We start from the raw sequence: 14,955 nt of genomic DNA on the forward strand, positions 1-14,955 counted from the left end.
TTCTGCTTACTCTGCAAAGCAATCTGCCAGCGAGGAATACCGAAGAGCCCGAGTGGGTGACGTCTGTGTGAGGCCTTCTCCTGTCGTCCCTCCTCCAGCGTTTTCCTGCTTCTCCATTTGAAGTTGTTCTTCCTGGAGCCAGCAGTCTACTCGCCTCGGTGTGTGTGTGTGTGTGTGTGTGTGTGTGTGGGTGTGTGTGTGGGTGTGTGTGTGTGTGTGTGTGTGTTTGTTTGTGTGTCTGCATGCGTGTGAGGAAGAAGGGCCGAAGTAAGTCACCGACCCCGAATGATTGAATCTTTGCCCCAGCCAGGACGGGGACAGTTTTCCTGGTGCCTGGTCCACACACACACAACACACACACACACACACACACACACACACACACGCACAAGACACACACACACACACACACACACACACACAGACAGACAACACACACACACACGGATCTTCAGCAACAGTTCACCAACACATACCAGCATCTCTATCTGGCCGCTCAGCCGACACCTCCTCATTCATACACACTGACAGCAAACACACAGCGATCGCACACAGTTGCACAGAATCATTGTTGTAAACACACACACACACACACACACACACACACACAGCTCTGGGCTCTGTCACTGTCAGGGCTGCAGCCTGGCAAACACACAAAATCAAAACACAATAACAGAGAAGAGGATGGAGAAGAGGATTTTTAGTATTTTTGTAAACTCTTCACCTCATATTCTGCCAGATAAGCCTGCAGCCGATAGAAGGAACACCAGAGAATGACAGCTGTGGTTTTTTCTTTTTTGCAAACTTTCCCCTTTTGTCTTGATCTTCATATCACACAGTGAACTCCTATACATTCAGTGCAGCCATAAAAGCATGAATCACCTCCGACTTTCTGCCTTCTCAGGCGAACAGACCCACACCTTGATATTATTAGCCAGCAATTGGTGGCGGCGTTATCAGCCTGCAGTTACACATTGATGACAGTTCCCCATTTCCACTGAGGCAATATTGCTCTGTTTGCCTTGACTTGTGGCAGAGAGGGCGGGCGGAGGGAATCGATACGAAAATACAAAGGTTATGGGTTATAATTCATGTGTCACGTACAGATAGATAAATAGATAGATGGACAGATTTGATTTTTTTCTTGCTAAATATCTTTTGTAACTTATTATGGGTCCACTTGGTGCTGCCTGAATCGAGGCCCTGCTTTTATCAGTTATAGTCAGTCTTATGAGGGATTTTCTGAGTGAAAATGTCAGGAGAAAAGTCTATTTGTTACCAGAGAATATCAAAATATGTAAGAGATCAGGAGAAAGACTTCATCTCATGTCTCCTCTCCAGATCAGTTTATTGTGATTGTTCAACTAACATCACTTCATTCTACGTCTCTCTGAGAAAATAACCAACAATGACCTTTTCTAAAGTTGAGTTTATATAAAAAATGCCCCCAAAATGATGCACTTCTGGATAGGAACTCAGATGCAAACAGCACCCAAGTGACAAATAAAAATAAGGGATCATTTGGCTGAACTGCAGGATGTGTTTCTAGGGCTGGTACTAGACAGGTGGGTCGATAAATTATTAGGATGTGGAGGCAGGATTGGCAACACTTGTGCACACTTTGGGAAAATGTTGTACATGTTGACTCCAGGTTTCTTTATGGTTTATTATTGTGTCTGTATGTTTCATTGCATCACGACTCTCAACTTATGACAATTAGAAGAAGAGCCACTGATGATCATTAATAGCGCTGTGCATTAAATGTGCATGTTATGATGTGCTTTTATATTTTATAAATCAAATATTGATGTTAGGTTAATAATACAAATAATATAATAAATATTCCAGCTCCAACATACAGCACAGCTTTGGATTTAGACTCTCTACATCCCTACAGTGCTCTGAGTGTAATTTATTAGCCAAAAAACAAACTTGATTTTGACTGATAGCTTTCATTTCTTCTCTATTATTTCTTAATTTTCTACTGGATATATGATAATCCTGCAGTGAAAACCCCTTACCATGATCACTGCACGTAACAACAACATTAAACTATTAATTATAGGTTCTCTGCATTAATTTCTGTCCTGACGTTTACAGACGCACGGAGCGGATTTATTATCCTGCGCAGGAGCACATCACTCACGGACAGGCCTGTCAGTGGGAAGTGGCTGCACAATGAAATGGCCTCGTGTGTTTACGTTGACTGGTGTTGATGACAGGTATAAATCTGTCCTCATGAGGACAACAGCCGCCGCCGGACACTTCCGAATAAAGCAGCGCTATTCTTCATGTTGGCAGGAGCAGAAAACAGAAGAAGAAAACAACATCATCAGCAGCAGCAGGCCTGTCATGAAAAATGGATCTCTGAGTCATGTGACCACGAATTAAAACGAATCAGACTCTGCAGCTCGCTCCAGATAGATGTTCTTATTGCAGACAGGCGTGTTTGTTGCGTGTCTGCAGGATAGTGGCTCCTTATCGGATAACTTTCTGGGAATTACCTGCTCCACATGATGATTACGCACGACTGAGCGATAACGACAATTAGCCTTAAAAATGACTCGATTGCTCAAAAGAAGCTGATGTTTTTCGTTCATATGCCTCATTTTAGGGTGCACCACTAATATAAGTACACGCTCAATTTAAGTGGATTTGATTTAATGCAGCAAATATTTATGAAAACACTTTTGCGCAAAATTACGCACGATTATTGCGCATGTTTACGGCTTTAAATACACCAGAAAAATAAATCTACAGTGTGTTTAGGCCCCACGCACATGATAACTACTGAGGTTTTTAAAAATATAATTTAAATATAAACTCAAGTAGCTCCACAAGCATAAAAAAGAGAAACAATTTAGACTCTTCGCAGACAAACGAGCTGATTTCAGATTGAGATCAAGGGTTTAGAATAAAAAGACCTTCTGGGCTCTTTCGGATTTAAATGTCCCATTAATAAAAGCTGCTATTATGTTCAGAAGGGTTTTATAGTGGACGAATATTTTAAGAAATGGTTCAGTACAGAAATAGAAACTGTTCTGCTGTTTCATTTTGGATAATGTGACCAATGAGTCTTTGGACAACATGTTTATACATTCGTTTAATTTAGAAACGAAAAGCAAAAGCTTAGAAAAGATGAGTAAAAGCATGAAAATAAATAAAATTAAATGTATGGAACACCAAACCAGGAGACAATAAAAGTCTCTGTTCAGTGGAGGGAAAATTAAATGAGCATTAAATGATTTTAGGTTAAATTTTGAAGCTTCATTATAATTTTCGTTCTTTTTTTTTCCCATTAGAGAGAGAGAGAGGCAGAGAGGGAGGAGAAGAGAGAGAGATGATAACAGCTGGATCTTGATCACACCGAGTAGTCTCTCACTCCTCCTCCTCTCTCATGTTTCTTCTCTCACGCGTTTATTTTTAATTTTCTCAATGTTGCTGCTTCTCTGCTTCACTTAAACAGATCAGGAAAAAAAAAACCAAAAACAGCTTCTCTGCTTGTTTTTTTGCGCTAATATGCAGTAACTCTGTGCGCAACTCCACGCTGTCATTTTATCCCCTCTGTCGACGCGGATGTGCAGCTCCAGGGAGAGGATATGTACCAGGGCATAATGACCACCAACCACGGACCCCCTTCCTACGAGGCCGGATTCCTGCACAACGCCTCGGCGGGCGCCTCTCCGGTGTACGTGCCCACCACCCGGGTCGTCACCCCCATGATCCCGGCGCTGCCTTACCTCCAGACGCCCGGCGCGTCGCAGCAGAGCAGCCCGGTGTCGAGCCACTCTGCCTGGGCGCAGCCGGGCGCGGACTCGGTGCCCTCCTACAACCACTCCCCGGTGTCTCCGCGCTTCACCTTCTCCACCAGCCCGCCGCTGTCCTCCGGCGTGGCCGCGGCCCGGGAGACGGCGGTGTCCTACAGCAGCCCGCTCAACATCTCCGCCAACGGGAGGGAGCACTACGGCGCGCGGGCCCTCGGCGGTTCCTATCACAGCCCCTACCCGGCCTACATGAGCCCCAACGTGGGTGGAACGTGGCCGGCGTCCCCCTTCGATAGTCCGGTGCTGCACGGGCTCCAAACCGGAGCTCCTCCGGGCACGACGCGGCACCCGAACATAGGTGAGCAGCAGGAGCGTAAAACACACCATTATTATTATTTTTTCCTTTTCTATTTTCACATTTAAATATTTAACGCAAAACTCACAATAAAAATATTCATTTTTAAAATTCAATCAAAGCTGTTTGGTGGTTTGAACTTCTGTAAATCTACAGAAACGCTCAGATTTACGGTCACCACATGGACAAAAACGCACCAATAAGCTCCATAAAAAGAAACCAACATGACACTTATTTATCAGATTAGGTGTTCATATTATAAATGAATAAAATGGAGAGTTTTTGCCTGGTTCTGCTGCAGGACACGGTGGGTTTTAAAATATAAATCTGATTCAGATAATGACGATCAACACTGTTTGTGTGTCTGTGGAGCACAAATGATGTTTTAATTATGACTCAGCAAGTTTAATGCAGCTCTAACTGACACAACATTTATTTAGCCTCATAGAATATATAAAACCTGAAATATGACTTTAAAAATACAGACACGAATCATTCTAATAGTACAACACAGATAGATGTAATGAGGGATTTATATGTTGAACGGATCCATCAGATGTTTTGGACTTTAGGCCTGTTTAGTTTTTAGTTTTTTATTTTTACAAAAAAATCTGACATGCTGAAAAAGCAGATGAACTACAGAGATTAATTAAATTCCTGCTGAAAAATGAATTACCATCAAGCTAAAAATAAATAAATAAATACATTTTAAAAATTGCAAAAATTGCACAGCAACATTTTGAACATTTTTTTTGCAAAACATCTAAAAAACAGCCTCACATGCAATTTAAAATGTACTACTGTTAACATTTTTAATATCCTGTCCCTCATTAAATAATTTAATGTAATTTATGACTGAAATATTTACATAGAATAGAATAGAATAGAATAGAATAGAATAGAATAGAATAGAATAGAATAGTTCTTTACTGTCACTGTGGAAGCAATGCTAAAAAGACAGTGTTGCAGCAGTGACATGTCGTAGCATCCCTTTTTTTGGCAGCAATACACAAGTAAAATAAGATAAGATAAAATAACGTGAAAGGAAAGATAGCTATGTATATAAATATAAAGCACAAAATGTAAACTATTAAAGCAAAGGAGGTATTTACAGAACAACCACAGTATTTAAAGCAGACAGTGTTTACAACAGTATAAGTGGAATGTGCACATTGCAGCTGCTGCCATCTCATTACTTTTATTTTCTGTCTTATAATTAACTGGTATTGAGAATAAACTGCTCAGACTGAACGTATTACATAAAGCCAGATAAGTGCAGTGACATCCAGTGGACTTGTGCTCAGATGTTTTGCATCCCAAGTCAGACTTACAGCCTGCAATCACCACGTTTCCCGTATATTATGAATCCAGGAGACATTATTGGCGTGATAGAAATTAATATTTAACAGAAACGATAACGTGCTTTATTGTGCTTTATTGGTTGTGTTTGACTCTTGGATCAGGTCACGTTTAATTTGATCTGAAGGGACTCTGGTGCTGAACTGAGGGGCTTTTATCCTTTACTGAGGATGTGCAGTCTCTGATTTAACAAAGCATTTCTGTTGCTTGTAACCTGCACAAAGTTGGAGCTCCAGTGTGACCGAAGGCCTTCCTGCCCCTGAGCTGGATGTGAATTTGGCCTCTATAGCTGCAGGCTGTACTCTGGACCATATGGATGACAGAGATTTCACAACGCGTTGGTTTCGCTGAGGCTGTCAGTTTTTCAGTGGCCCTTGTGTAGTCTGCGTTACTAATCAGCGTCCTGTTTGTTTGACCCGTGTTTCTTCCATTATCTACAATTCCTGCTGCAGGCCGATGAAGGGACTCAGTCTTCTCATTCACTTTATTGTAATCTACACCCCGGTTCAGTCTCTTAAATATCAGTCCCTCCTATTATCTGCCAGTTAATGAGTCTAAGTGAGCCGTGTGCTGATTATTTAAGTTTCCATCCCACAGTGTGCCAGATAACAGCATTGATCCGGTCTGACCTCCTCATCTCAGCTCAAAAAAAAACCAAACAAAAAAAAAACGTGTTCACTCACTGCTTTTGTTGACGAACGTTGTCAGCAACGAGCCACATCTCACTGTTTTACAATCACAGCAAATCAAATCACATCTGAGTGTTTGATTAAGCCAGGATTGTGGTGATTTGTTCTGGAGAAGGGAAACACGTTTATCTGTAAAGCAAAGCAGGGAAAGAGAAAATTAAATTCATCATTTAATCATTATTACATGATATATATATATACTGAGTGCTACTCATCAAAAGTGTTTGGAAGAAAGCTAAAGTAGAAATATCTGCAAAAACAGCTCTGACTTTTAAAAAATAAAACATGCAAATTAAGTTTTCAGTTCAATCTTATTTTTCCAGAGAAATACTTTAATTTGTGGGAAATATTCTACACATTTATATTTTGTCCTAATTAATAATCCCTTGCTCAGATTTAATTAAAATGACTGCTCAGAACCCTCCTGGAGAACCTTATCAGTCAAACGTTTCTTGGATAAGGGTCAATATTTCAGTTTCTAAAAACAAAACGTCTCCGTTATCACTCGTCTCTGGAAGTCCTGAAAGTCAAACATGTTTCCCTCCAGGACGAGGAACACCAAACGGTTCTGCCTGTTGGACCAGAGACTACAAAGCCTAACTTATAGAAGCCTAAATTTAAAAAAGGTGAATAAAGTAAACTTTAGAAAGCACTGAATGTAAAATCAATGCTAGAGAATGTCCACTGGAGGATGATATTTTACTTAGATTTTAAATTGTTTCTACTTAAAATGTAAATGAAGAAAAAAATGACTCCTTCTGCATTTTATTTTTTAAAATTATTATTATAAAAGCTATCACAATATTATTTCTGGTGTATAAACTGAACTTTAATCTTGCAGATGAAGATAATAAAACTGTTTTATTGCAGTTTTTTTTATAGCAACTTATTATATTTTATGTGCTGATGTTAATTTTTTGGGTTAAAAAAATTAAGCAAGAAAAAAAAAATTTAATGTAGAAAAAACTAGGATTAAATGGAAGATTTACTTTCTTGAATCTAAGTTTTGAATTATCAATAGAATAGAATAGAAAAATACTTTATTTATCCCAGTCTGGGAAATTACTGTGGTACAGCAGCAAGAGAAAAACACCAATCCCAACAGAAAAAGAGTCAAAGTTAAATACTATTTAAAAATTTAAAAATAAAAATAAGTGAATAAAATAAAATAAATAAAACAACTGTACAAAATGTGCAAATTGAAAAAAAAAAAAACAGTGCAAAGACAGAGGGTAAGTTAGAAATAAGTTAGAAATAAAAACTGTATATAGTAATTAATGTGAGATTTTGGCTTTTTAATCGTGTGTTTTCCATGAGCTCTGATAAAAATTAATCTCGCCTAAAATGTAAAATGTGCCAAAAAAAAAAGAAGGAAAAATGGTTGTAAAGTCAAAGTTCTGACCCTTGTATCCTCATTTCTCTGTGCAGAAGTTCTCACATGTCACATTAAAATGAGCTTTTTATTTCCATGCTCACCTTTGGCCTCCTTCACTGTTTGTGTGGGTGTTTTTTTTTTTTTTGAACTGCACCCTGATAAAGACACACTCTGACATTTGTACAGTTGAACAAAAACAACAACCTGCATTTAGATAGAGGCGGACACTGCGGTGTTTCTGTGCTGTGTTGTCTCGTGGTGCTGCCTTGTGTTGGCTACAGCTGCCGCCCGGCTCAAGGTTAAGCGCTCTGGCCGCCTCTGCTCGGCTCTCAGCCTTGACGAGGCCTCGATGTGCACGAGTGTCGCTCCAGTGGCACCGGGACGAGCAGATGGACTCGCTGGAAGACGAGTCGTTGTGCACAGGGCAAGTGTGTGACCGAAAAACACACCACGGAGGGGCTGAGACGTGGCCTTTACAGTTCATATGCTGCTGCTTTGTGCAGTCTGACCTCTTCAGCCTGCATGAAGGCCCGGCTGTCACCTCCACTCCACAGATTGATGTCTCCCATCCAGAACGGCTAAGTGGTTCTTGGGAGATGCTCTCAGATGAGAGAGAGCGGAGATGGCATTTATCAGATGTCAAAGAAGGAGAAAGAGATGTGACAGACACGGAGCCGGCGTTTGAATATGATGGAGCTCCTTCCCATCTCTATTTCCAGCCGGCGTTTATCTGAAGGGGAGATAAGGAGGGAATCCAGGCTGCTTGTTGCTGTGTGGGCCTGAGTGAAGGCTGCAGCCGGCACCTCCTGCTGGCGTTGGGCTGCACTGCCTGGTCGCTCTATCAGGCTTCTGACAGGCGCAGGAAACTGTTTATTAAATGGGTTGGAAGGAATTCTTGTGGCGCGAGCCCAGATGGAGGTTAATTTCTCAAGAATCTCAAGAATCACTGAATTGTTCCAGCAGAAGTCTGAGTGCTGAGGAGCTCAAAGCTGCAGGACTGTGTGATGAAAGATGAAACTATGAAGCAGCAGCAGGGCCCTCTCCGGGAAGACGTGTTTGTTTTGTTTGGGCTGATCATATTTCACGTTTGTCGCCTCTTATCAGATTTGTTTGACGACTTTGCTGAGGGGCGAGAGTGTGTGAACTGCGGGGCCATGTCGACCCCCCTCTGGAGGCGGGATGGTACCGGCCACTACCTGTGCAACGCCTGCGGACTGTACCACAAGATGAACGGCATCAACAGACCCCTCATCAAACCCCAAAGACGGCTGGTGGGTGACCTCTCAGGGCCTCGTCTCCTCCTTCATCAGCTCCTATTAGCCCTGTTCAGGACGTTCATGTTTCCATATGTAGAAGGTTATTCAGGGTCAATTGGACCTCAAGAAATATCTGTTGGTATTCATTATAGACTTTTATACTATGATAAATACATTTTCTGATAAGTTGACGTATTTGTGGTTCCAGATGCTTTTTAAACTTTAAAACAAATCTTCAGAAATAAAAAAGCAATACCCGTCACCTAAACCAAACGGCCTGAAAGTCCTGAACAGGGTTAGAGACATTGTTTTTGCCTCTTTACTCGATGAAAAACGATTTCTCTTCTTCTCTACCTGCGCTGACGTGTTTGATGTGCTGCAGTCGGCCTCCAGGAGGGTGGGTTTGTCCTGCACCAACTGTCACACCACCACCACCACCCTGTGGCGGCGAAACGCAGAGGGAGAGCCGGTCTGCAACGCCTGTGGCCTCTACATGAAACTCCACGGGGTGAGAGAGACAGAAGGAAGCGTTCTTCTTTAACAGAGACTGTGCATATACACGTACAAACACAGTAGAAGCATAAATACTGGTGATCAGGAGCATCGGCACGCTGTGATAGTTCAACAAGTCGAAAGCCTTCAGATGACACTAGTAGTCACACACATGGAGAGAAATCAGTCACATACAGGTGATTAAAAAGGTGACTTCTCCCAGTTAGTTGGAAAACAGTTCTACAGCTGTATCAGCAACATGCAGCTATATCTAGACAGTGAGAGTGTTTGTCTCCAGCTTTTAAACGTCTCAATTCTTTCTTTGCATTTCGACAGGTTCCTCGACCTCTAGCTATGAAGAAAGAAGGGATCCAGACCCGCAAACGCAAACCCAAGAACCTCAATAAATCCCAAATCGGTGAGCTTTCAAGTTGATGTAAATATGCAGGTATACGTATTACATAAGCATGTGCAGCTGTGAGTCTGATATCCGCGTTTTAAACCCCGAGCAATCATTTGCAGCCCTTCCACCAACCTGAGCAAACACTTTTATCCAGTGTGAACGCATGGGTGTTGGTTTTGTTTTGAAAAAAAGCACGAAAATTACATTTGTTTAAGGCAGAAACTGTAAAATGGAAAAAAATAAACTAAAAATCAGATTCTCATGTTTCTGATGGTTTTTGAGCAAACCGTGTATGACGAGTGGTTCGACCGGGAATATTAACATAAATCAATGTATTCGACATGCCTCATGGAAATATTAGCTAAAAAATAATGTGTTTGTCCTGATCGGATTCTGTAAAATTAAAAAAAAATCAACCAAAAAAAACCCACCATAAATTTAGCATTTTTTAGTGCAACAAAGACGCCACGAGGGGCTCAAGTGCAACCAAAAGTCACGACAATAAGAGTTCTCAGCTGAACTGGAGGTTGTTTATAACAGAGCAGATATGAGACAAGTACTGAAGCTGGGGTACACAGAGGAACAAGTTGTTGGACGATACATTCAGCACGGTGTCATGTGCAGAATAGTGAAAATGCCAAATTTTAGCAGTTGGAAAAATATAAATAGTTAAATGTTTATTGTGGGCTGCAAGGTGGATCGGTGGTTAGCACCGTTGCCTCACAGCTAGAAGGTCACCGGTTCGCGTCCCGGTGAGGACACCCGGGATCTTTCTGCGTGGAGTCTCCATGTTCTCCCCGTGCAGTGTGGGTTCTCTCCGGGTTCTCCAGAGTCCAGAAACATGCTGAGGTTAATTGGTGATTCTAAATTGTCCGTAGGTGTGAATGTGAGTGTGCTTGGTTGTCTGTCTCTAAGTGTAGCCCTGTGATAGACTGGTTACCTGTCCAGGTGAACCTGCCTTCACCCTGAGTCAGCTGGGATAGACTCCGCCCCCCATGACCCTAGTGAGGACTAAGATGTAGAGATGATGGATGGATGGATATACATCTCATCTACTGAGCAAACGAGTGATCAAATGTGTGTGGTGGAGATAATTCCATTTCATTTGCCGGGAAAGACTCAGTTTTCACATGAGCTCAGGATTGACATCATTTAGAGCAAAACGATGAAGAAAAAAGCTGCATCCCTGTCGGTGGACTTGTTGCCTTTCTTAGTAACCATATTGCTGTTTTTCCAACTTATCTGCATCTTTCGTATCTCATTCGTGGGGATGAATCTAATCACTGAGAAGCATCTGCTCACACGCTGTCTGTATACGTGCAGTAACCTCCGTTCTTCTGCAGGGACTCCAGGCAGTGACGGGACTCCAGTTACACCCAGCAGCACTCCTCGAGCCTCCACCACCACCTCCACCACAGAGGAGCCTCGCCAGATAAAGACAGAGCCAGAAAACCACAGCTTGTACACACACCACAGCTCACACACACAGGTGAGACGCCTCAGAGCGCACCAGTGCTTCTGTGATGAGGGAAAATCAGGAAAATTGTCCAATAACACCCCCAAATGTAAAAGTGTACAGGTCAGTTCAAGGTGATCTTCATCCCTCAGTGGCAGTTTGTCCTACAGCCAGCAGGACACCACACTGATAAACAACGACACCACACTACAGCCACACAACAGACAAAAACATACCACCACAAAATGAAATCTAAAGTACAGAGAGATCTGTCAGCTTTGGGACATCACTACTTATGATTCCCTCCCACCTGTTCTGATTCTTCAGGGTAAGAGACCCGAACAAGCAGATAAAAGAGAAAGTTTAAACAGATTTAATAAAAGAAGAATAAAACATTTTCATAACTGGTGTCGCAGTGAACCTTCTAAGTTTACGATAAAAGTACAAGAGGATGATATGTCTATCACCCTCCGAGTGTCACATTTTTACTCGCTGTCGGCTCATTTTATAAAAAGTTCTGCCCCTCCGTGGAAACAGCACAACCACGGCTAGAAGTAGAGAGAACTAGAAAATGTCTTTAGTGAAATCTAACTGCACAGATCATAAAAAATAGAAAAACAAAACCTGAGTTTCTTTGATTGTTTATTTTACAAAGGTAAAAAAAAAAAAAAAAAAAGGAATCAGCCTGTAGCTACAACATTTTCCAAAGTGTGGTACCAATACTGGGGAAAACAAACAAACATGGGGACACAAATGCTTTAGACATTCAACTACTTACATTTTTACAGCCTCTACAAACTCGGGTTTTGTCTCACTACACTAGCTCTAGAGATACCTCGTCATGTGTCCAACATGTTGCCCCTCTGGTTCTGAGCCACGCTTCGTTTATGTAATTGATGGAGTGGGTTTCATTTTCCTCTCAGTCTCTGCTTTTTGTAAACACAACCTGCAGCTCACCTGAAAAGTCTCTGATTTGTTGTTACGTGACTGTTGGTTGCAGTCGAGTCACTATTGGCTTTACGGATGCAACGAGGAGTGTAGAATTATTTATTGTTAACTGATTCTGATCAGTGGGAATCAGATTTTTTAATCATTTTAAAATAATAAATGTAGAATGAAGTGATTTTGATGAAATACCACTATTTTTAGGCCTACGTTTGGTTATTTTACTGATTGAACTGGACGCCACACGCTGTCAGAAACGTGAAAATCCAACAACTCTTTTTGTTTTTATACTTCTGTCTCTAACAGGTGCTGTTATTTTGGTGATTTTATTTTGAAGGAATCAAGCCTCTTAGCCTGCTGGTGGGATTTTGGGCTTGAAGTGTCAGAGAGACGGCAGTTAAATGACTTTTACATGACAAATGCAGGTTTCATAGAATAATTCTGTGTGTGATCTCAAGTTAGAGGAGATAAAAACGCAGAGGCGTTCGTATATAAGTCACAATAAATCAAAAGATTCCTCCACTCATCCTCACCGTCTTCCTCTCCTCTCCAGATTTCAGCCCTACCGGCCTACATGGCAGCTCAGGGAAGCGCCATCCCTCTCAAGATGTCTCCTGGAGGACACAGCGGCTCCTCCGGCTCCAAAGCCGAACCGTGGAACAACCTCATCCTGGCTTAGAAGACCTGCCGCCCAACATCTCAACAACCTACCTATCGACAGCACACCCGTTAAACTCTCCTGAGAACGTTTCTGTAGCAGACGGCTGCTGCTGGTCCAGATGATCCCGCTGTTTCCTACCAGCTGTCTGTCGGTGCAGAGACGTGGGACAGAAATGTGGAAGCTGCTACAGATGAGAAGAAAACCTGCACGGATACTTTGTGCACAATCAGAGCAACCAAGGACTGAGTTAGAGTCCACAATGACTCTTGAAAAAGAACCTTTTCTGCAACCACAAGACAAAGACTGCTCGACACAAAACAATGACAAATACCGGTCATGGTCAGACTTATTTTTATGTCAACATATCGATGGTGCATATTTTGCCAAAGAATTACTGGACATACAAAACATCTAAAAACACTCACACACAGTCGGACAACTTCCTGTTAACAAGTTGCATCACTGATTTGTTAAAGCAAGTGTATTTAAAAAAGGTCAGTTCACGTGTATACGAGAAACAAATATACATCCTCACACTTCCCTTTAGTGGCGTCTACGTGACGGTGCAGATACGCCACCAAAAAGCAAGAAAGTTGGTGCTAGAAGCTTTAAACTAACTCAACAACTGTGTTTCTCTGTGGTGCATTCACTGAAACTGGCACATTGTGGGACGTTTGGCTACTGAGTTTTATCTCAGTTGTAAAAGAGGAAGCAGAAGAAGGGAAGCAGCTTGTATCCTCACAACAAGCAAACTATTTGTGATTTGAATTGATCCTGGATTAGCAGCAGTCGAATAGACCCGTTTCTTGCAGGTAAAGCACAACTTTATTTACAATTCCTCAGTTCCATCAAGGAGCGATTTTACCAAAATGCAACGCAACTGCTTGCAAAATGTGTCTGCAGTGAAAAAAACAACAAAAAAAACGGTTTATCGCCACCAAACAGAATCATCATTTATTTCACCTAAAAGACGTTTCACGGTGCATCCGCCACTTTTCAGTTCCTCAAACATGCAATCAGCCTTCTGGTGTCCTGTTGTTCACTTTGTCCTCGTGACTTAAGTATATCTATATATATATATAAGAAATACATGTCAGTATTGACAGTTCTAATACAACATGATAAACTACCTACGCAGCCAAACTGCTGCGATGTGATTTTGATGGCAGCGCTGCCACACAGCTCCCTCTGCTGACACAAGCGCACACATGCACCCCCGAGACATCTGAATTAATACTTTACGGCCTCACTAGTATTTATTATAAGAAGCTCAACCCTTACGTCACGATCCATCGCATGAGGGTTGTTTGATCGACCGTATGGACGACTGCAGCATCCAAACCGTGCAGTGTGTCTGTGATGCTTTGCTTGTGACCCACGTGGAGGCAGCCAGTGTCGGTGTGGAATACTGCCATGTAATTACTAAAAAAACAAAAAAACAAAAAACAAGCTTATATGTAAAAACTCCACTCCAGTATAATTGTGTACTATACGCCATTTGTGATATATTGTAGGTAAAGACACAAACTAATAAAGACAAAGCATTGACGTAATGCAGATTGTGAAGTGGAAGTGGTGTGACTCGTTCAGTTTTAAAGGTTTCTAATCAAAGATCTGCAAAGCGTTCAGTTCACTTTTGCATCTTCTTCCGGGAACTGCAACCTCCCAATTTGCAGGTATCCCTCTGTGAGCCTCAGAACATCCGTGATGAAGAGCTGCACGGTGCATTGATTGAAGTCTTCAGTCAGCTTCTCCCTGATGAACTCTGCGTATCTGTCCTGCACCATCTCCCTCCAGCACTGCACAAACGTGAGCCTCATTTCATCCCGGAGGGCGTCACCAACCCTGAAAGCGTGTTCAAGTGCAAACGCCCGTCCTCTTTCTAAATACGCCTCCAGACTTTCCGCCTCCCCCGAAAGCAGAACCTCTGCAGCTTCAATCGCGCCGTTCACCTCCTGCGTCAAGGCTTTCTTCTCGTCTTCTGGTTTGCTTTCAAAAATGGCGTGCAAACATTTGAAGGAAGTCTTCCGCGCCGTGCTTATCAAAGGGAAGTTTACCCGTCCAGATTTGAGAAGGTGTTTCGCAACGGCAAACACAGCTTCACACAAAGGAGTGAGATCAGAGCTCTGTTCAGCTGCTTCAACATAGCTCACATAGTCCACAGTCTGGGTGATGCATTCCACCTGTCTGTAGCTAATAT

General features: G+C 42.1%; 1 protein-coding gene across 1 annotated transcript; it reads left to right on the forward strand.

The window, feature by feature from the left end:
- Window positions 1-3,599: 3,599 nt before the first annotated feature.
- On the forward strand, window positions 3,600-12,773 carry gata4 (GATA binding protein 4). Its single transcript, XM_008292295.1, has 6 exons — window positions 3,600-4,122; window positions 8,647-8,813; window positions 9,181-9,306; window positions 9,627-9,708; window positions 11,037-11,182; window positions 12,648-12,773. The coding sequence occupies exons 1-6, from the start codon at window positions 3,600-3,602 to the stop codon at window positions 12,771-12,773; spliced, it is 1,170 nt and encodes a 389-aa protein (XP_008290517.1).
- Window positions 12,774-14,955: the final 2,182 nt, after the last annotated feature.

This window comes from Stegastes partitus, unplaced genomic scaffold (genome assembly GCF_000690725.1).
Source record: "Stegastes partitus isolate 25-593 unplaced genomic scaffold, Stegastes_partitus-1.0.2 Scaffold799, whole genome shotgun sequence".
In the NCBI taxonomy this organism is placed as follows: Eukaryota; Metazoa; Chordata; class Actinopteri; family Pomacentridae; genus Stegastes; species Stegastes partitus.

Bases quoted from the DNA above. Each gene is read 5' to 3' on its own strand.
- gata4 (XM_008292295.1), top strand. From the start codon at position 3,600: ATGTACCAGGGCATAATGACCACCAACCACGGACCCCCTTCCTACGAG. The intron at 4,123-8,646 runs GTGAGCAGCAGG...GCCTCTTATCAG, and splicing joins GACGCGGCACCCGAACATAG to ATTTGTTTGACGACTTTGCT. The intron at 9,307-9,626 runs GTGAGAGAGACA...GCATTTCGACAG, and splicing joins TCTACATGAAACTCCACGGG to GTTCCTCGACCTCTAGCTAT.